General features: G+C 40.1%; 1 protein-coding gene across 1 annotated transcript; it reads right to left on the bottom strand.

Moving 5' to 3' along the window:
- Positions 1–1,054: 1,054 nt before the first annotated feature.
- On the bottom strand, positions 1,055–15,213 carry LOC149300382 (neuroserpin-like). Its single transcript, XM_089485428.1, has 8 exons — positions 14,964–15,213; positions 14,173–14,403; positions 13,540–13,734; positions 10,130–10,334; positions 5,079–5,176; positions 4,012–4,098; positions 1,386–1,475; positions 1,055–1,131 (listed from the first exon to the last, which is right to left on the bottom strand). The coding sequence occupies exons 1-8, from the start codon at positions 15,211–15,213 to the stop codon at positions 1,055–1,057; spliced, it is 1,233 nt and encodes a 410-aa protein (XP_089341554.1).
- Between the last annotated feature and the right edge of the window lie 9,058 nt (positions 15,214–24,271).

Below are 24,271 nucleotides of genomic sequence, written 5' to 3'. Positions count from 1 at the left end.
CATAGAGACTATTATTAAAATCATCAACCATACCTATTCCTCTATTACTGGCACCACGTTTGTCATTTATTTTATTATACCTCAACATTCTGCCTCCCATCTATGTTTATGCACTTGCCTGCTTCCTATGTATGTTTTGTACAGGTCTTACTGATAGAAGCTTAATCTGTCTACTCGCTTCGCTTATTTGTAAATAAACCTTTTATTTTCTCCAAAGCCTTCTAGATAAACACACAAACCCATTATTCTACTCTCGGATTGCAGACTGCATAGCCATAGGTCTTTGTTTGCCATGTGACCAACTGACAAATGAATGTGTAAGAAAAGCTTATCTTGTTATTGTATGTGATGAAATTAGACTTTTGGTGTTTACTTATTAATGAGAGCAGGGGAGTAGTAGTTTCATCACAACGACTTTATTTTATGAAGGACCAACTCTGATGAGCTTCTGGTCAAAGGATAGCTTAAATGGCCCTGTTTGAAGTGATCTGACTGATCTAAGTATGTTTTAAAGTCACTTAACAGATTAAACATTGATTTATGTGAAGGGGGAGCTGCCACTTTTTGCAGAGAAATTTGCCCGAGATGGCTGTTTATACGACATGGAAGTGAAACTGCTGCTCTCCTGTCGACTCTTTCTTTAGCAAAATAAACCATTCGTTTTTATGTATCACGATACTAGTGATGTCATTAAATGTGTAAATAAAAGATCTAATAAAGAATAAAAGAGGCAGTTACTTTCAAACACCAACTTTATAGCACAACACAATGTAGAATAATTACCTCTCAGTAGATCGAAATCATAACAATTACATGGCATTCTCGTGACAAACACTATATACAGAAAAAATATATTGTTTACATATATGTGTATTTTTACATATACAGTTTCATTTGGCAGGCCTTCACAAATCCACAAACACAAGATAATGAAAATACTTTGGGTGTAAAACCTGTATAACTTACTGTATAACACATACAATCCAGGAAGAATTTGAAACAGTCATGGAAAAGAAACCAATTATATAGCAAACATCAAATGTTTGTTAAATGTTTACAGCTCTTCGAAATCATGGCCACTAGAATTCAGTGCCTCTGGGTGCATGACTCTTCCCATAAACAAAACCGAACCTAAAATAGAAGGGAAATCAAATTACAATGCTTTGAAATGGCATTTTGTATTTTAAATATGACGTAGTAAGGAAAAGCTGGAGAGGGGAGATAATCGTATAATCTCCCCAGAAAATAGACATATGCATGCATTCACTGAAAATTGAATATTCTAGATGGTGGATAATAAGATGTGGAAAAGGCCCTGGAGGTTTTTGTGCGAAATAATAATATTTCAATATTCCGGGGGTTGCATTAGTGATGAAAACGCTTACCAGTTTTCCTGTTTCTAATCAGGAAGAAGAAAGGGTGATCCGCAATAACCTGAGGGTACAGCACGGCCATTCTACTATTGGCAATCATTCCTAAAAACACACAAAAAATAATACATGTCTAATTATATGTAGTATGAAGTATGAAATATGGGTACATGTATACCTATACCTGGTCGCTTCCCTACTAGAGCCCAAAGAAACAAATGAGAAATACACTCCAAAAAAATAAAAAATAAAATTCAAATAGGAAGGATCCCCAATCCCCACAAAAGAAAAAAAGCATCACCAGGATAGTCATATTCCAAAATACAATCACATAATATACATATATATAACTCTTCTATACAATCAATGTTTTAGACATGCTCCTCCACTGCTATTGGATGTGACCTCATGCCAATATATTATACACATATATATATTAGAGATGCACCGAAATAAAAATTCTGGACCAAAACCGAAAATTCAGGATTGAACTCTCAGCCGAAATGACCGCCCCCTTAAAAATATATATAAATAAAATAAATAACCACACTTTTATTAAAAGTAACATACCAAAATATATATTTATAATATATATAGTTTTATGCATTTTTAGAGATTTAAACATTACCGTATTGGCTCGAATATAGGCCGCACTTTTTTCCCCCACTTTAAGTCTTTAAAGTGGGGGTGCGGCCTATATTCGGGGTCTAGCGCCCGACGCCCGGGCAGGCAGCGGGGTTAGGATACAGATCCCCGCAGCGGTGCAGGGGACCTGCATCCTACTCCCCGATACGCTCAGACAGCCTCCCCTGCCAGCACTTCCCACAGGGGGGGACGGCACGGGAGGTTGTCTAAGCGCATCGTGCGGACCGTCCGCACGATGCGTCTTACCTCTGGCCCCCCCCCGACTTACCGGAGCAGACACCCGGGTGTCCTTTGGGGCCGGCGGGGGACATCTACGCAATACGCGTATACAACTTCCAGTCCCGGCACCGGAAGTTGTATACGCGTATTGCGTAGATGTCCCCCGCCGGCCCCGCAAGACACCCGGGAGTCTGCTCCGGTAAGTCGGGGGGTCCAGAGGAGGACAGTGGTAGCATATCTCGGGGGGGGGGGGGGGAGACAGAATGGCAGCATGTTTTTTTGGTGCTTTTTTAAAGAAAAAAAACTTTCTTTAAAAAAGCACCAAACTTTTAGGGTGCGGCCTATATACGGGGGCGGCCTATATCCGAGCCAATACGGTATTTGGTTAATGTGGAACTGTTAGATCCCACAATGTACATGGAGAAGTTTGTTTACAGGCTACTTTTGACCAGCAGCAGTTCATATCCCAATCAACTACGGCTGCAACAACTAATCGATAATAATCAATAATGAAAATAGTTGCCAACGAATTTCATTATCGATTAGTTGAATCGATTTTTATCGATTATAAAATAAGGGTTTTTTCAGAGCAAACCCTCTGAAAAATATCCCTCGTTTTATAATCCGTTTAGTCTGACAGCTGCAGCTCCTACTTACAGTTCCTCCCTGCAGTCACTGCCGACTGGCCCACCCACTTCCTTCTTCCAGTCCCTCCCTGCAGTCACTGCCGATTGGCTGCAGGGAGGGACAGGGAGAAAGAAAGGGGCGGACCAAAGTGCCAATTGGCCCCGCCCATTTCCGATGCTGTCCAAATGGCTCAAGAACTCATCTAACTGGTGAGTATAAAATGTATATTTGGGCTGCTGAAAGTTCAGGGTTAATTTAGGGGCAGTTATAGTTAGTGGGGTGTTTAGGGTTAATTTAGGGGCAGTTATAGTTAGTGGGGTGTTTAGGGTTAATTTAGGGGCAGTTGTGGTTGATGGGGTGTTTAGGGTTAATTTAGGGTCGGTTATAGTTAATGGGGTGTTTAGGGTTAATTTAGGGGCAGTTATGGTTAATGGGGTCTTCTCTTCAGGGTTAGTTTAATGCTGAGGACTGAGGGTTAATTTAATTAATTGAGGGGAATCTAAATCCTGGGGGCAATGAAGATTAACCCTGTATTTATTTATAAAAGTATTGTGTCTGAACGAGTCTGCAAATCTATGAGGGCACTATGGCATATCAGGGGGGTATACGGCATACCTTGGGAGGACGGAGTGACATATCTGGGGGTATAAGGCATATAGGGTATATAAGGCATATGTGCGGAGGGCAGCGTGGCATATCTGTCAGGCAGTGTGGCAAGCCTGGGCTCAAATGTGCATAACTGGGGGGGGCAGATTGAGAAATAAAAACAAGAAATGCATTTTTATCAAAGTTTTTTTATTCTGCTGTTTGTTTTTTACGTCCTACGTTACTTTATTAAATTATTTTAAATAAATGAAAAATGTAAATTTTTTTATCTGATTAATCGAAAAAATAATCGGCCAATTAATCGATTATGAAAAAATTCGTTCGTTGCAGCCCTACAATCAACCATTCTGAGTTTGAATACACTCTACATTTATGTATATTATATACATATTGGGCATATGTCCAGGGAGTAGCTGTGGTTGTACCGTCATTGTAGTATTAGCCTTTCTGTGGAGGTTATACTTATGGTGCAATTTCTCACACTTCATTTCCCCCCCCCTCCACTGCTTTATCACAACGTTACAATAATTGCACAATACAGTACCGGTAGCTGCAGCTGCCTCCGAACCTTCTTCATTAATCTCAAGGTAAGATTTATGGACAGCTTTGTCAACAAAAAGATCCTGGTTTTCTGCAAAAAATAAGAACAGACATTGAGCCAATTAGTACATGTTAGAAGAGATATATATATAATTTCAAACAGTTTGAACCATTGTAAATAATATATGCATACATAACCTGTTCCCAATGATGGAACATACTATTAACACGGTCTAGATGACAAAAGGAAGTAACCGTATGTTCTACACAGTAGATCATTAGATAGCATGGAGTCTCCCCTGTCAGCAAGAGCCTACATCGCTGACTGATCTGGTTTAGTAGTGCTTGGTGCGAGCATCTGTTACACCGGAATAATGGATATGACATGTTAGTGCTGACACCACCAGAAACAATGATAAAAGTAAAAAGATTCTCAGACCCAGCTGGGACCTCTGAAGAGCCATCGTCTGGTTCCAAGAGAGATGAAAAACGCATACAGGGTATTACTCTACTCATGGGATGTTCCTGAACATAGAACAGTGGCACCTAACTTGTGGAAAGAACATGGAAAACGGGAATCACAAAGATCTGGCTACTAAGGGGAGTAAAGCTACTGGCCACAAAGGCATTAAACATAGTTCATCTTGCTTTAGATGTAAGAGCCCAAATAAAAATGTTACAATTGGAATTTTCCATAATGTTGGTGGAAAAGAACTAACCTACACAAGTACTATTTTGTTACAGCAATATTACTTTAAGTATTTTTTTAAATTATATTTTATTTATTAATTCTTGTGTATTCTGTAACCAATGTCTGTAAATAGAGCTTTGAACATTCGGAAACTATTTTTGATATTCATGAAATCATTTAAAATTGTACCTGTGTGCAGATCACAATGCATTATTAAAAATGCAGAAAATGCAGAATTAGGCTGCAAAAAAGAACAATTCAGGCAACTGTTTGTCATATTAAACATAACTAGTACAAGCACGTGTTAGCAATAAAACATAAAAAAAAATAAAAAATGAAACAAAGAACCGGAGGTTACGAATAGTACAGAAGCATCTCACCGGATATCGCAGAGAGATCAGCTTGCCTTGTGAATATCTCTTTGATGCCAAGCGGCTTCAAAACATCTTTTAGATTAATCACTTCTTCAATTTTGAATCTAGAAACAGATTGAAGCATAAACTGTAATTTCTAGAACAGGCTTTAGCGCTGTCGTATAATTTTACCTCCCAAACTCTTACACATCTACGCTCACACACACAAATGCCTTTACAAGTACACATACACATTCATGTTAAAACACACATACATTCGCATTCTAATATGCATTCATTCATACTCTCTAATACTCACTAGCTCACTCCTTCCCTCTCGCACCTCCTTACCGCACCGCAGTTTTCTCTCTGGCGCTCATCTGGTGCAGCACTGACCAGCATACGCACAGTGCGGGTAATTATTTGTTGAATTAGATGGCAGGCCTCAAAACTGGGCCCAAGGCAATCTGCCTACAGGGAAATCTCCTGGTATGCCAGTGTGGCCCTGACCAAAACAATAGGTCTGGGTGTAGATATATTTTGGAAAACAGAGTTAAATCAGCAGTCACATGGAATGGATTGTATCATCTCTAGGGCTGGTATTGGTAGTGAAGGTAGTGCTGATGGGGACATTTCGATACACTACTTTTCATATGCAGAGACAGAAAAAAAAAAATCTAAAAAACAGGCCACCTCCAACAATTCTATTTAAGAGGATTTGGGAACTTGCTGCGTTAAAAGTTTAGAAGCATTTTTTCTGGTGCTGTTGAATACCCTATCACTTCCAAGAAATACTTATTTAATAAGAGTTAATTATTCTTGCCTCAATTGTACCAAAACACAATTGAATACTTGGCATGTGACGCAAAAGCAGGCATAGACAGGTTGTTGTCATAGAAACTGAATTAGCTGTCTTAGGAAAGGAATACAAATTACAGATGTGCTAATGCTTATTTGCTTAACATGCTAGAGATGGCAAGTAATGTTTTGTCAGTGTTGGAACCGCACTGTAAATCTATATTGGATAAAAATGTTCCCCGAGTTCAGTTATATGGGGGGGGGGCATTTTTAATGCATTTAGCACTGAACTAGACAGGGTCAGGTGCACAAAACCATTTTCTATTTAATCAATGAGAGATATTTATTTTTTTTATTTGACCCCAAAACGACGTTATCGGTTTTGCAGATAAATACTTTAGAATCAAGTTAGCTTCTGTAACCCTACATGATCAATCTAATTTCATAAAAAAACCTAATTCCAGCATTCTCTTGACAGTAGGAACTTCCATTGTTGCACAAGAATTTATTATTTATTCAGTACACACAGACACACACATTCTTTTTCCTGATTGCGTTACAAACCCATGGAGCTTTGAGACACTTCTAGAATCTTACCTAACAGTTTAGTACTCTGACTTACATACAACATTCAACAGGACTGGTTAATTTTAAATTTATTAAAAAAAAATAGAAAAGGTTTCCCAGTTGAAGTGGATTAGGGGAAACAGGAGTTATCACTCTTATACTGTGGCTTTTAATTTCTCAGTGGACATTATCGGTATTCTGCACTTCATGTACGTCTTCTCTAGTCACTTGATATAAATATTTATAACTGTTTATTTAGTGCTTTGATAAAGCTCATTGCCGCTTCTGCATTTTAATCAAAAGCCAGCTCTGTTGAAATCTGCAGTTAATCTTGAAAACCTAAGTAGGAAAATTACTGAATCCCTATATCAAATTGCAATCTTGCTATCGCACAGAAGTCTCTATATCATGATGATGTGAAGCAAAGGAGAGGTGAGTTCTTGCTAGCAGACAGTGAATTGATTTTTAAATGTATTTATTCAGACAATGTTATAAATGGGATTTGCTGCAGAATTATCACTCAGAAATGAAATATGAATTATGCAGCATACCTCATATCAATTATTACATTTGCTATATACCCTTTGTAATAGAAATACTATCAAGTGAGTTTATTGGATATAAGTGGGACAATACTAGTTGTTGACTATGATTTAACATAGTGCTTCAATATAGGGCAGTTATAGAATCAACGTCCAACAGCAATAAGCCACTATGGCCCTAGAGAATTTGGCTTCTTTTGTTCCAAGAAAGCATTACATCAGGGGCATCCAACATGCGGCCCGCGGGCCAAATGCGGCCCGTGAGACCTCGAGGTGCGGCCCGCGTAAGATCGGCAGCCAGGGCAACCGATCTTACGCGGGCCACACCTCGAACCCCGCTACAACAAGAGCCCCGCTACTTACCTGTGGGAGGGTCTTTTGTACTGGACAGAGGAAGCGGAACTCCACAGAGCTCACGTGGCATCACATGACTCTGCTCCAGTCCTGCTTCCTCTGTTCAGTACCAGAGAACGCAGAGGGAGGCCGCGCCGCCTGCTGAAGTCTGTTAGCGGCATCGAGGAGCTGCAGTTCAGGTAAGGGGGTGGGGGAGGGTGTTTGAATGAGTATGCATGATTAAGGGAATGAATCTGTGAATGAATGAGTATATGAATGAATGAGTGTGTGTGTGTGATAGCATGGATGTGTAAGTGCTGGATCCTAGGCATGATGGGACTGTGATTGCTGTTAGCAATCACACTCCTATCATGCCAAGTCAGCCAGGACATGCTGAAACATGGCTAGCTGCCCCCCTTGTGTATTGATGCTGCCAGCAGTGTGGGGTCTGCACATCACTTACAGCTGTATCACCCTGTATCAGTATGTACTGGCTGACTTGGCATGATAGGAGTGTGATTGCTAACAGCAAGCACAGTCCCATCATGTCTAGGTACCAGCATTTACTGGTTGCCTGGGTATGATAGGAGTGTGATTGCTAACAGCAATCACACTCCTATCATGCCAAGTCATATTGCTAATTTTTGTTGTCCAATTGTGGTGTTTTACCTACTTTTATTAAAAATGTGAGTTTTTATTATTATTTTTAAAGATGGGGGGGTCATTATCAGTTTTGGCTAAGTGAACCGTGAATGTTTTGGTGCAGATTTTTCATTTTGGTGCATCCCTAGAATAAATAGAACTATTTCATTTTTAATTATCCTGAATTTGTAGTCACAACACTTTCTAGGCCCAGAAATCAGTGAGAGGAAAAGTAAAGGTTTTGTGGCATTTACTTTATTTTAATCTGCATATTTTATTAAAGGCCATATTTTCTCACAGTGAAAAATGAGTGCGGCCCGCGCACGTATACAATTCTGATGAAGTGGCCCACTGCAGAAAAAACTTGGACACCCCTGCATTACATGTAAACCTGTAACATTCACAGCTGTCTGCTTCCTTTTAAAGTTTAAAAAAAAAACAACAAACTATGTATTAAGTAACTTGGTACACAGGCAATCTTTCCACAAGTCATACAATAAGCACTATACAGGAAGCACAGCAAAGATATTTACATCAATAGAGAAGAAAAAGAACATCCATACATCCATGGGTTCTGGCCTCATCTGACGGTAAATATAATTGAAGTGTATAAACTTTTTCGGTTTTGAAAAATTTTAAAATATGAGGTAGTATGTCAGACTCACGTGAGTGAATTATTTAGGGCTGCAACAACGAATCGATAAAATCGATTTTCATAATCGATTTATAAAATGATGTTTTTCAGAGCAAATGCTCTGAAAAACTCCCTTCTATAATCCGATCTCAAATAGAGATCGGATTATAACTGTAGAATCCAGACCCCCCCGCAAAGCTGCAGGAGACCTGGATCCTCTCTGCCACCCGGTGAGGGTCTGTGCAAAATGGGCAGACATCCTCCGCTTCTCCCCTCCCCTTCCGCCGGAGCTTCTATTACTAAACCCGGCGTCACGTGACCTTCCGGTGCGGCTTCCTCATGGAAGCCCCAACGGAAGCGGAGGGGAGAAGCGGCTGTCTGCGCGCATCGCACAGACCCCTACCGGCTGCCGGAGAGGATCCAGGTCCCGTGCAGCGCTGCAGGGGGGTTTGGATTTTATTGCGCGATGTGCGCAACCTCCACTACTTCATCTCACTGCCACTTCCACCTGCCCCACCAGGGTAATATATCAACAGAAGAAAAACAGGACAAGTAAGCAGCACTGGGTAAGTATTATCTTTATTTTTATGCTCATTCGCCCTGTGTTTCTTCTGTTGATATATTAACCCCTGGTGGGGCAGGTAGAATTTTTGCAGGATCTATTAATTATGTGCATTTGTGTATTTTTAATTTTTTGATGTCTGTAATATTTGATTTATTGTTTATATTGTCCATATATTTATATTGTATTGTGTATTATTTTTTTTGGTCTATATTTAATAAATATAAAAAAACTATTTTAGCGATGTCAGTTTTTCTTATATCTGGGGGGCATAAGACATATCAGGGGGCACAGTGGTATCAGTGGGGACAGTGGCATAAAGGGGCTATAAGGCATATCAGGGAGCACAGTGGCATAAAGGGGCTATAAGGCGTATCAGGGGGCACAGTGGCATATAGGGGTAAAAGGCATATTAGGGGGCATGGTGGCATATCAAGGGTAAAATGCATATCAGGGGCCATGGTGGCATATCAAGGGTAAAAGGCATATAGGGGGCTATAAGGCATATCAGGGGGGCACAGTGGCATATAGGGGCTATAAGGCATATCAGGAGGGGTATAAGGCATATCAGGGGACAGAGCGGCATATAGGAGGTATAAGGGGGCACAGTGACATCTCTGACATATAGGAGGCTATAAGGCATATATAGGGGCAGAGTAGCATATAGGGGGTATAAGGCATTTCTGGGACAGAGAGGCAAGCTGGGGGTGAGACGTGCATAACTGGCCAAAAATAGTTTATATAAATATTTACTAGTAAAGCTTTTTTTTTGTATTTTTTGGGTTCTTGTTAAAATATAGCTTTAATTATTATGTCAGTAAAATAAGAAGGCAAATCGTCAAATGCCATTGTAAATTATAAGTTTTTATTTTAAATAAACGAAAAATTAGCATATTGGGTTTTTTTACCCGATTAATCGAAAAAATAATCGGCCAACTAATCGATTATGAAAATAATAGTTAGTTGCAGCCCAAGAATTATTAATGCAAATTATTCCTACCTTGGCAAGTAAACCTCCACTTTTTGCTTTTTAACAGAATTAGCCCATTCTTCAATCAAAGATGTTTTGACTAGAGGTTCGAGTGTTGCCAGCGGGACTTCCTGCCTGGAAAGAATGATCATAAGACTCATTTCATCTCCTTCGTATGGCATTTCCAGGACCTGATAAACTCCTCCTGCCTCATTTGATCCATCAGTAAACTCCCCTACAATAAAATAAATCAACTGGATATTATTATATACTGAGAAATAATCAAACTGCACATGAAATAAGATCTCATAAGTATAAAAGCATTAGGACTCCATTTTACCAGTATTATTGAGTTAGATTACAAAAATAAATTTATAAAAAAATATGTTTATTCTATAGATTCTAGTCATCATGTATATGGTAGAAGTCAACAGACCAAGTACTCTTACATGACAACTGCAGTCTGTATTCTATGTCAACAAGTCATTCATAAATCATATTATAACTCACCATATCCATTCTGCAGAAGCTAAGCATTAATAGAAGGGCGAGCTTGTGGAACTGACATAATCACTGATCCATGCGGTAGGATGAAATTATGTTGTATTAACAAAGAAGACATCACAACAAGCCATCTACATGCCAACCAGATAGAGATGGATTGGCTTGGTTAATTTATTAATTTTTAATCATGTGACAACTTTGAGTATTACACACTGGTTATCCATAAGCCAGCGCTGTTTATAGTCATGCCTTGGAGTAGCAGTAAGCACATCTAAACTCATCTATTAATTGTAAATAATTTGCTTTCTTATTACCAAGCACATGATAATAGGAGCTGATCGTGATTGCCAGGACATCCAATAACATATTGTAATCAATATGGCCAAAACCATAAATGACCTCCCCCTTTAAAAAAAAATAAAAAATTTCCACACTGCTGAACCACGTTGACCCCTCTCTTATGTTTTTGCCGCCTTGTGTATTGCCCCAGCCAGCATTATGTGTATTTATGCTCCCAACCTGCCCCTTGCTTTAGTATTGATGACTTATTATTACCGTATTTGCTCGATTATAAGACGAGCCCCCAAAATCTAAATATTAATTTAGGAAAAAAACAGAAAGCCTGAATATAAGACTACCCTATAGAAAAAAGTTTTACTAGTAAATATTAATGCATGTAAAAAAAATTTTATATCTAATAAAAGCTATGATTGAGAAAAATATATATATTTTTTAATTTCCTTTTATTTGCCAACCTGCCCCCCCAGTTATGCACATCTGCCCCCAGGGTTGCCACTCTGGCCCCAGAAATGCCTTATACCCCCTATTTGCCACTCTGCCCCATGATGTGCCTTTTAACCCTCTATATGCCAGAGTGGCATATAGGGGGTTAAAAGGCATATCATGGGGCAGAGTGGCATATAGGGGGTTAAAAGGCATTTCTGGAGGTATATACATACATAACTGCTAACAGAAATCACACTCCTATCAAGCCAAGGCAGCCAGTACATGCTGGAACCTGGGGATGATAGGAGTGCGAGTACAGCCTCCCTATGCCATGCTACCACCACCACCCACCTTACACATCCATGCTATCACACACACTCATTCACAAACATTTAAATACTCATTCATTCCATTAATCACACACACTTGCTCAAAAAACCCTCCCCCACCCCCTTACCTGAACTGCAGATCTCTCACTCGAAGACCTCTGCAGGGGCCCGGCTGTGCGAGCAACTTCTCTGGCCCCGCCCCCAGAGGAAGGAGGGGGAAGGCAGCGTTATGTGACACTCTACTAGCTTCCTGTTCTCCTGCTGCTAGAAGAAGAGACCCTGCTCGCGACCAAAGCACCGGTAAGCAGCCTGGCAACCTAATCGAGGTCTGATTAGAAGACGACCTCGATTATAAGACGAGGGGTATTTTTCAGAGCATTTGCTCTGAAAAAAACCTTGTCTTATAATCGAGCAAATACGGTATTTATTGTTTTATATAGCACCAAAGGACATAAGTAGTATGTAACATAACAAAATGACTTACAGAGACAACAGGTGAGGAGGGCCCTGCTCAAACGAGCTTACTTATGTAACGGCCCCAGCTGGCTGCCCCCCTTGTGTATTGATGCTGCCAGCACAGATAAAATGCTGCCCTGCACATCACTTACAACCTGCTTGTGCCATGCCCCCCTTACATGTGTGCTATCACACACATTCATTCATTTACTCATTCACAAACATTCAATCCCTCATTCACAGATACTCATTCATTCCCTCAATCACGCATACTCGTTCATACACACACCCCCCTTACCTGAACCGCAGAATTCCCGGTGCCGCTCGCAGACTTCCGCAGGGGCTGCTGCTTCCCTCTGCGTTGCTCGCATTTTGTGCAAACAACTTCCCTTGTCCCACCCAGCGGACGCAGGAACGGAGCAGGGTCATGTGATTCGACTTAAATTCACGTGACTCCGCTGGGTTCCTGCTTCCCCTGGGCGGAACATAAGCAGGTAAGAAGCAGGGCCCCTGCGGATGTGGTTGCTACAGGGTTTTACCTTGCATGAAAGACAGCCTGGCGGCTGATTATTTTCAGCCATTTTTTTTTAATTATTTCTGCATTTTGCAGATGATGATATTTTTGGCCGATATGTTTCAGCCACTGATATTTCGGTGCATCCCCCAGCGTTTGTCCTGTGGATGCTGCATTAACAGAAACCAGAAGATTAGGCCATTGGTATGCTCAGTCTCAATGAGGTAAGGGTAACGATTATCTGTGGTCTGAATGCTGCAAAGCATCCTTGCGACGTAAACATCACTGATTCAATAAAAAACAAAAACAAGCAAAGAGTAGCAGAACGCTAAATGCAGCTGCTGCTTTAATACCCCTCTGGCATTTTAAGGGTGCAAACTGATGAACATATAATTGTGGCGGGGGGGGTGACACATTCTTGATGGTTTTCGCTGATCATTCATTACATAGACAAAGATATATTATCATCACCCTTCAGCTTATATAAATTTTAAAATTTTCATCATGAGAGTCATGAAAGTGACTGCGAACGTTCGGAGGGACCAAAGGCTATATGCAATTCAGTTTTAGGAGTCTGCATCATTTCACTGCTTTAAGTATGATTTTGAGAGTGCCAAGCAACTAGTATTTAATTTAGAGAATGTCATTTGATGGGTATTCAGCCATTTGGACATTAAATATTTTAAATATTATATTAAAAATAGCTCAGACCATTGTTGAGGCTATACCAAGCTACAGCTCTTAGAATCGTAAAGGTTTTTTTATTATTATTTTAAAAACGCACAAAAAAAAGTACACGGCAATGCACAGTACACTAACGTTTCCAGTGAAGGGGATTTCAGTTTTAGACCTACAAATCAGAAATACAATTGTAAGGTGCCAAAAGAAAAAAAAGGTAATATTCTACATACCGTAGTAAAATTCCCCCTTCTGGTACATCATTGGAACTTGAACCTCACTTTCATCATCCTTGGTGAATGAGAAGGTCCTGGTGTTTTCAGGCCTGAATTGTGATTTCCAATTGCCTTTAAAGTAGATTGCGTTAACCAGAACCAACCTTGTCAATTCAGTGAAATCCTCAGATGAAAACAGCTCATGGATATGGTCTGTTAGAAAATAGAGAAAATTAACTGCGTGCCCCTTTTTAGTGCATTTGTATCACATAAGAAAAAGAATATAGTCGGTCACCACAGGTGCAGCAAGTAGAATGTGTGCCTCTTCACAACGCTCCTCACAAAGTCATTGGGGGCCAGATGTTCAATACTATGTGTAGGACTAGTGACTAGTATGAATGAATCCTGAGTGTTTAATGTCCCTGGTTCTTCCAGGGTGTCATTCACTACCTATAAGTGATTTGTTGTTTGAATTATAATGATTAAATTTAGTTGGGTTTTTTTTAGGTCTCCAAATTGCTTTTGATCGATGAATCAGGGATTTAGTTCTCATTACTAGTCCCCTCTTGGTATCTCTAGGTGGTATCTGTATGTGTGTGTATGGAACAACAGTGCATCAAACAAAACAGTAGACAGAAGCTGATAACATACTATTAGTGTGATTTTCCACCCATGTATTGATGTGATTTGCCACGGCGGAACCTTGACTGAAGTCTACATTTTCTACTTCTGCCTTGAAGTATTTTTTCATTAACTGAATGAACTTGTCACTGATATGAAATCCATTTTGTAAATATAGGGAGTTTGCAATGCTGAGCACATAGTGTCTTTCCTGGGCTGTCATCATGCTGGAAAGATCTTTCAGCAGAGTAAATTCTTCACCTTGGGATTAAAAGCATAAAGACAACATCTGAGACAAAACTAGTACTCTCCTACTTAACAAGGTTTGTCATTATATGTCGAAAAACAAAGACACAGGTGCTTATTAGGACAATAGGTACAGAAATGACTGCAATTAAGTACCATCAACATCAGATATCACAAAAAGAAAACGGTAGAACTCTACTCCACTAGAAAAGTGTTCCAATTTTACTTTTGAATCAACAAGTCAAAATGTTTTATTGTTTCTAAGATGATTGCTACTATAAGTGGTCTATAAAAGTAAAGCTGGACATTGCTGGAAATTCAGCATGCATTATCCTTAACCCTTTGGTCAGCCCTTGAGAGTATCTCCTACAAGAAGGACCTGAGAATTTGAAAATAAGATACATTTTCACATTCAAACATGTTTTTTTTATGCAAATCCCACTAGAAGCTCAATTGATTTCTGATTGAGACGATACACATGCCTGCTGGGGAAAAACTATGTTTAAAGAGAAGCCAGACACTAAATGTACAGACGTTCAATTAATTAGGAACTGAACAGGTTGGCATAAGCATACCATTCTTCAGTCTGTCATATCCCAGAGCATGTCGGATCTCCTTGAGACTAGATCCTCGTGCTCCCAGCTCTACCATTCCAATTGCGATTGCGATGCTTAGTGGAGAGAAGAAAATATTCTCATCATCTTTTGTGGCTCTCAGCTCATGATACAACTTGACAGAGAAATCTGTAACGGTCTCATCATGGACACTTGTACCATACACTATTGATAGCACGATGGACATCAGGAGAAAGCTGAGGAGATGCATCGTTGACACCTGCAAACAAAGCCAAAAAAAGAAGAAGAATGAACAAGAAGCACAAACAATAAATGGCTTTAGAAATTGTGCAAGAGAGAAAACCGATCAATACAAAACGACAAGAGACTAGATTACAGTCACGCTTACCCCACCTTACTTCTATCCGTTCCTTAGAAGACAAAAAGGTTATCACCATGTCTGTTTGTGACAGTTGTGTAGCATAGCATAGGAAGGTGCTCCATGGATGTTCAATACATTTTTAAAAGGGGTTCCCACACATAAAAGTTTGGGAGTCTATGATCTAAGCTGTATGGTGGGACATATAATGTCTTAGTTCCCTTCTATTAATCTTAGCAATTTTAAAGCTTAAGTGCCAGGAAATCATGAACACCGCACTGTCACTCAAAAACTACCCCATTCTACAAAGTCATTGTGGGTTTGACAAGTAACAGGAACGACCACATTCTTGAGGGAACAAAGCTTGTCTACGGAACCAGAAAAGCAAGGCTGGCTTAAACTGTTGAAAAAAATGTGAAGAAACATCTGTCAGAGCACAAGAATACCTCTACACTCCTTATTCTTAAACGGATGACAAGCCACAGAATAAAACTAGCACAGAAATATTGCTTTGTCTTTGATGACATTTCTAGATCTGTCACGAAAAATAGAGATGGCATTACATAGAAAGAAACAACCTACAACACTGTTCAAAAGTTTGGGGGCAAAACAAGGGCATTTCTAGCTGTAACAATTACAAAAGGGGTTTCTAATGATCAATTAACCCTTTAAAGCGAGACATAAAGCGTTGGAACCCATGAGTGATGGTTGGCGATACAGGGCCTCTGTACACTTATGAAGATATTCCATTTATAACATTAACATCTGAACTGTATTTCTGATCCATTTGAATGGACAAAATTTGCTTTTCTTTCAAGAACCAGGATCTAAGTGACCCCAAACTTTTGACACTATGGTGTATAAGTTTTCTGTCATCATCATCAATGCAGTCTAAAGACGCTTGGAGCGAAAAGTTTGTAGCTCACACAGCTCCTGAAACATCTTTCCATCATCTGCTTTCTAGTTCCGTTATTAGACATGTTACATCTTACATTATCTTAATAAACTGCCACAAGGCTCGGCAAATGTTTACGAAAGCCCAGGGACAGTTTCATACACTCTCGATTAGCAGCTAGCTTATTCTTGATGATGTTATCCATTTTCTCCTATGATACACTATTGTTTCTGTGTTTCTTTCACTACCAACTCTCTGATTACACATTAACATGATTTTAAATGCCGTTAGTAGAGCATGAATAACAGGCTTTAACAAATAAGCGGAGGCTGTATTATTTGGTTACCATAAAGTGTTTGCTCTTACTCTGGCTATTAGGAAATCTGCACAGGGAGGTAACCCACGTTCTCATGAAACACACACAGTATAAATCTAGTGTACATAATACAGATTTCATGCTTTGCCTGCAAGATAATATATATGTCATGGTACACTTACTGAACAAATAACGATACCAAAATAAATCAATGAAAGCCCTAGAAACCAACCGCGTGCTCTGTGCAGAACGAGGGGAACAAGGAAAGCACATTCGGGATATGGGGACTTTGGTGAAGGAGAGCATTAAATAACTTGCCTGACATTTTGCAGCCTAGAAAGCACTCTCTCAAAGCCAATGGGGCTATGTTACTGCACAGCAAGTTCCAGCAAGATACACTATAAAGAAATAACCCATACATAGAATACAGGGGTGATTCCTCTGCGTGGGACCAAAAGGAATGAAACAGACTGAAGTATACATTATATATATATTTATGTGTGGAGTCACATGACATCACCGATATAGATTATATATATATATATACACACACACACACACACACACACACCGTATTGGCTCGATTATAAGACAAGGTTTTTTCCAGAGCAAATGCGCTGAAAAATACCCCTCTCGAACAGGTCTGACTATGAGACTAAGATCCAGATCCCCTGCAGCGATGCAGGGGACCTGGATCCTCCTGTGTTCTGCCCCCCTAACTTACCGGTGCATCTGAGTCCCCGGTGCTTAGTCCGGGCAGCGCGTAGAGCTCTACGCAATTCGCGTACACAACTTCCACTTGACCGGTAAGTTTGGAGGAGGGAGGGGGAGGGAGTGTTAAATGGGGGGCATAAGGCATTTCTGGAGGCAGAGTGCTCTGTGAAATGCCTTTTAACCCCCTTAATGCCACTCTGCCTCCAGAAATGCCTTTTAACCATCTATATGCCACTCTGCCTCCTGTATATACCTCCCTATATGCCACTCTGCCCCATAATATGCCTTTTAACCCCCTAAATGCCAAAGTGGCATATAGGGGTATAAGGCAATTCTGGAAGCAGAGCGGCACATATGGGGGTCAAAAGGCATATCATGGGGCACAGTGGCATATAGAGGGTTAAAAGGCGTATCATGGGGCACAGTGGCATTTAGAGGGTTAAAAGGCATATCATGGGGCACAGTGGCATATAGGGGGTATAAGGCATTTCTGGGGCAGTGGCAAGCCAGGGGGCAGATGTGCATAAATGGGGGGGCAGGTTGTAAAAAAAAAAAAAAAAAAAAAAGGAAATAAAAACAAAATATTTTTCTTAATCATAGCTTTTATTAACAAACAATTGTTCACATAGTTTACATGAATTAACATTTACTGGTAAAGCTTTTTTCCTATAGGGTCGTCTTGTATTCAGGCTTTTTCTTTTTTTCCTAAATTAATATTCAGATTTTCGATTCTTATAATCGAATAGCAAATACGGTACATACATACACACACACACACACACACACACACACACACACAAACTGGAATATATGTTGAAACACCAGGGGCCCCAGAGCAAGTGCCAAGGGTACCGAATGGGTATTCTTCTCTAACCCGAGTGCAGAATTACCCTAAACATTAGTTAAGTCCCAAACTTATGAGCTGTTAGTCCAGGGGTGTCCAAGTTTTTTCTGCAGTGGGCCACTTCATCAGAATTGTATACATGCACGGGCCGCACTCATTTTTCACTGTGAGAAAATATAGCCTTTAATAAAATATGCAGATTAAAATAAAGTAAATGCCACAAAACCTTTACTTTTCCTCTCACTGATCTCTGGGCCTAGAAAGTGTTGTGACTACAAATTCAGGATAATTAAAAATGAAATAGTTCTATTTATTCTAGGGATGCACCAAAATGAAAAATTTGGACCAAAACATTCACGGTTCACTTAGCCAAAACTGAAAATGCCCCCCCAACTTTAAAAATAATAATAAAAACTCACATTTTTAATAAAAGTAGGTAACACACCACAATTGGACAACAAAAATTAGCAATATGACTTGGCATGATAGGAGTGTGATTGCTAACAGCAATCACACTCCTATCATACCCAGGCAACCAGTAAATGCTTGTACCTAGGCATGATGGGACTGTGCTTGCGGTTAGCAATCACACTCCTATCATGCCAAGTCAGCCAGTACATGCTGATACATTGTGGCTGTAAAGTGACGTGCAGACCCCATACTGCTGGCAGCATCAATACACAAGGGGGGCAGCTAGCTAGGTTTCAGCATGTACTGGCTGACTCGGCATGATAGGAGTGTGATTGCTAACAGCAATCACAGTCCCATCATGCCTAGGTTCCAGCATTTATTGGTTGGATGTGTAAGTGCTGGAACCTAGGCATGATGGGACTGTGATTGTTGTTAGCAATCACACTCCTATCATGCCAAGTCAGCCAGTACATGCTGATACAGGGTGGCTGTAAGTGATGTGCAGACCCCATACTGCTGGCAGCATCAATACACAAGGGGGGCAGCTAGCCATGTTTCAGCATGTCCTGGCTGACTTGGCATGATAGGAGTGTGATTGCTAACAGCAATCACAGTCCCATCATGCCTAGGATCCAGCACTCATCCATGCTATCACACACACACTCATTTACATTCATATACTCATTCATTCACAGATTCATTCCCTCAATCATGCATAATCATTCAAACACCCTCCCCACCCCCTTACCTGAACTGCAGCTCCTCGATGCCGCTGACAGACTTCAGCAGGGGGCGCGGCCTCCCTCTGCGTTCTCTGGTACTGAACAGAGGAAGCAGGACTGGAGCAGAGTCATGTGATGTCACGTGAACTCTGTGGAGTTCTGCTTCCTCTGTCCAGTACAAAAGACCCTCCCACGCATGTTGGACGCCCCTGCGTTAGTCCCTGTATGTAAGATGACTTTGTAACTTAAGTAGCAATAGTAATGTAAATACTGCAGGGGGTACAGAAACTAGCTTTCACGGTTATAAAAAACCCACATTATTATGTTTTTTCAGACACAGTCATAGAGTTTCATTACTTGGCTACTCTTACGTGTAGAATTTGGGAAAGTGTCAGATCTGTTGGCAAAAATATGAGGGAAAAAAAAACAAAACCACTGTGAGGTCTAATACAACAATATTAAACCAGTACGCCGGATGTTAGTTTTTATTAAGTTTATTATTAAGGGACTTAGTGTCTGCTTTTGTAGCTCCATTGTTCACAGAAATCTGCATGTGAAAGGGTTTAGTAACAATGTGCTTTCCTATGATGTCTACAGTACATGCGCATTAGGATACTACATAATACACAAGTGCCCTACCGATTCCGAAGAGCATTAAACTTATTAAATATGACAGTGCAAAACTGCAAGTGCTGGGGAAGGCATCAGGAAATGTACAATTCTTATCGCTGCAGCAGGAATTCTTGGATGAAAGCTGGAACATTTTTAGCGCTGCTTCCAATGCATCCGGCAATGACAAAGCAGCCCAAAGAATGAGGGGGGAAGCGAAAGAGTACAGTGTTATTATAAAATATATATATATATATATATATATATATATAGAAAATAGAAGAGGTACAGGACGTCAGAGGCACAAACGAAAGCTCTGAATAACTACAAAATCAAGCTAAATGTATGCGGTATGTGACAGCAATATAAAAATCAAGAAAAAAATCAGGAACTACAGAACTTTCAAAACAGTACTGGGATTTAAATGTTTATATATATATATATATATATATATATATATATATATATATATATATATATATATATATATATACACACACACACACACACTATATATATATATATATATATATTGCAATAACGTTATAACAGGATGATTTCCATGTCTGATACCTATGCCATCATATAAAGCCATTCCTGTTAACCACACATAAGCCATTCCTGTACCCCCCTCCGTCATTAACTTTTCAAGATGTCAAATACAATAAGCTTGGCATATTGTAGTCTAAAAATGTTCTGAGCGGTCAATAAACTGAGCGTTATTAGCAGCATCCATTAATTAGCCACCGCTGTGATCTCATCTTGTTCAACGCCAGACTGCAAATCTGAAATCGAGTTTTGGAGTAAGAATGAGGAGATAATGGCTATCTTCCTTGAAACACTTAAACATACATTGCCCTTACACTTTCAAGCATATAGGTGTGTATATTAGTGCACCAGTGACAAGCTGCTGTATACACAATCGTATTAACCAGAAAGAGATCCAGTGAGATTTTACTCATTGTTAAATATGATCTGGTTTCTTTCTCGCATTAATAAAATGCAATCAAGTGGTAATTTAAAAAATGATAAAGAAATGAGAAGTCTGCTCTGAATGCATGTCCTACCCTGCTTTCTATCCGATCCATTTCCATTTATTCCCACAACGAAGTGTTTAACGTACAAACACATCTCTTAATATGTGCAAGTCGTGTATATCGCAAGGAAAATGTACATTTTAGATGCCAGAACAATCTACTAGTGGCGACATATAGCCAGAGATTTAAATATTTCATTGCAATTCTGTTAATAATAAGAATACTAATAGTAAAATGGCAATAATAATAATAATAATGAGAGAATGGCAGTAATAATAATACTACTACTAATAATTAGGGAATGGTAATAATAATAAACAACCAGAATGGCAATAAAATATTATTTGAATGGTATTATTTATTGCAATTCACATAATAACAATAATAAAATGTGAATGTGATTGTAATAATAACAACAATAAATGTGAATGGCAATTATGAGAATACTATCCAAATATTATTATTATTGCCATTCCCTTATTATTATTAGTAGTAGTATTAATGCCATTCCCTTTTTTTATTATTATTATTAGTAGTAGTATTAGAATGATTATCACTCCCTTATTATTATTAGTAGCAGTAATATTGTTGCCATTCCCTTATTATTATTATTATTATTATAAGTAGTAGTAGTATTAATGCCATTTCCTTATTTTTTTTTTATTAGTAGTAGTATTAGTATGATTATCACTCCCTTATTATTATTATTAGTAGTAGTATTGTTGCCATTCCCTTATTATTATTATTAGTAGTAGTATTGCCATTCACATACTATATTATTGTTATTATTAGTATGATTATTAATATGCGAATGGCAATAAGAACAGACTCAACCTAAAAGTGATGATAAAGGCGAACACAGCACGTATTGGGTGTCACTTCTCCAAAGCATGGACACCCCCTTTCCGTGCAAAACAAGAACCGATATTAACCCCTTCCTTGCAGGTGGGTGGATCAACGACGTATTATTTAGAATAGGAGAAAGTCTACAAACTTAACGGGAATCCGGCGTTATTATAAAGGCAGTCACGTGAAAGCAACGGACGGGCAAAATGTGGCAGTGCTGCTGTTTCGCACTCTAACTCCCATCACTCAGACCAGAATGTTGGGAGTCATATTACCTTACATTAGAGCGGGTGTTCCATATTCCTAATGGACCATTAGTCTGAACACTGTGAAACTAAAGCATGCGTACTGACATGCTGTGTAGGAAACAATGCTGAATTCTGACATTTCTAGCTCTCTGATTTCCATGGAGACAGCAAAAAAAAAAGTCAAAGGGGGGGGGGGGGAGAGCTTGTTCCGAAAAGCTATCAGCACGGGCGCAGCGACAGGAATAAAACATGCGTAGGACCGAGTGTCCTACGAAACATAGATACAGAACTGGCAATGACAGGACCTGCGCACTGACATCAAACTTGTCGGAATGGGCGAAGCGATAAACCTGGAAGCATCACTCACCTCAGCAGCAGCACAGCTCCAGAACTCACTGTACGGATGGATAGAACTGCACCTCCTCCTTCAGCTAACTGCAGCTCAACCTCTCACACACACAAAACAGCCGTCCCCTCCCAACAGCCTGCAAGTTACATCCTGGCGACCTATCAGCTCACGCCCTCCCCCTTCTATGTTTCCGATTGGATCCCAGAGCTAGTCCAGCTCGGGCACTTCCGCTCGCGATTTGACAAGTGGGATGTTTGTTATGACAGCTTTGGCTCCCGCGAAGGTTTGTGGGACTTGTAGTTTCCTTTAGCCTCTAGGACAGTGCATAGTGCGGCGAGTGTGACTATCGTTCCCATCAGCGCAGTGAGAAAGGCCTCGGTGTGTCATAGCTCCTCCCCTCGAAAGGTAAACTAGTCAGACTGATTCCGGGCAACGCCTTATTTCTTCTGTAGGACAGTGGACACTTCCTAGAGTGGACTTCCGGTGCGAAGGATTTAGTATCGGGTCTGTTGGATCTCGGGGTCGGGAGAAGCTTCGCCCGCTCACCGGATCACAGGTAGCTTTGGCGTGTTAGGGCCGGCGTTTAGCTCACCGAGGGCTTCTTGTTCGATAGAGTCCAGGTTCTCTGTGCTGAGTAATGCTAATCCAGGCTGGGCCCGGAGGTGGCATTCATGGGGTAATAATCCCCGATAAAACCTTCCCTCCCACTTCCAGCACAGAGTTATCTCTAGGCCGGCCTGGCCTTCCTTCCGTCCTCCTAATCCTTTCATGTTTGTCACATCCTCCGGCTTTACAGGCCTCGCTTGCCCTTATTTGCGCCGTGAAGCCTTCAATACAACAGCACGGGGTGCCCTTCCCTTCTTGGACATTCTGTGCCCAGCTCCAGAAAAGCCCTGTTATTGTAGTCGCTTTATAGAGCACTTTTCAGTAGAAATGTCTTCCTACATATAATGCATATGAAAAGTTGTGTTACTTTGTCATGTAGTAGTTCTGATCCCTGTCACCGTTGGACAGTAGGTATGTGTATTTTGCTCATCACTTCCTGGATGTGTTTGCGAATCCATCCATCCATCCAGTCTTCCAATTTCACTTGTAAAAGTTAAACTTTGTACTAATATCTAGCCCCGTAAGGCTACAAGGACATTTGTCTGTCGGCCGGCCCTACTCCCCGACTCCTGTGTTATGTATTCCATATCCAGATGTATTACGAGCTAGCGTTGATGTTGTGGCTATTTTCTCTCAGCTTGTATTTATCTTGTTCATTGCTCTGAGAACTCATCAAATTTGATTATTATTACAATCGGATTTAAAAAGTTCTCTAACATATCGTAAAGCTTTTCTTTAAAAATAGCTCTAGTTTTGCGTGATGTTTCCAAGAAGCCCTGTTATCTCGCCCCCAAGAATGGCTCAGTCATAATCACCCAGCTGGAAACTCTAACCAATGAAAGTCTATAGAGGAATGGACTTCATTATCTTAGCCATAAAGAGTGGGCTCAGTGTTGTGATTGTGCAGGGGGGGGAAAGGCACAACATATCACATGACTGACAACAATGGCAGCCTCCAGGTCTGCAGAAAAAGAAGTTAATAACATGATAAAACCACTTTGTTAATGTCGATTTATATTACTGCGTACAGCGCTGTATTTTATGCTCAATGGCTTCCAGTTGGCTCAGTGTGCTGTTTGATCAGGAAATGTCACCCAAAGTATGACATCACTGACTCCAACGGATACATTGACATCTACAGATTTATTGGGACAGTATGAAACAAATGATGCGATATCCCACAAGAACTGTCCCAGCTTTGAACTTAAGTAATTGTATTTATTGTAACTACCCATAGCCTGTGCTTATCAGACATCGGGATGATTTAGTTTCATTATTTAGACCCCACTGTCCAATCAATTTCCTGTTCTGAAATTTTCACCTCCTTTTACAAAGGCTGCCAACAACGACCAG

Source organism: Sceloporus occidentalis, unplaced genomic scaffold (genome assembly GCF_023333645.1).
Source record: "Sceloporus occidentalis isolate IW3139 unplaced genomic scaffold, rSceOcc1.0.p SCAF_25, whole genome shotgun sequence".
Taxonomy (NCBI): domain Eukaryota; kingdom Metazoa; phylum Chordata; class Lepidosauria; order Squamata; family Phrynosomatidae; genus Sceloporus; species Sceloporus occidentalis.
Note: the sequence above shows the minus strand (reverse complement) of the source record. Positions and strands in the feature narration are given on the sequence as shown.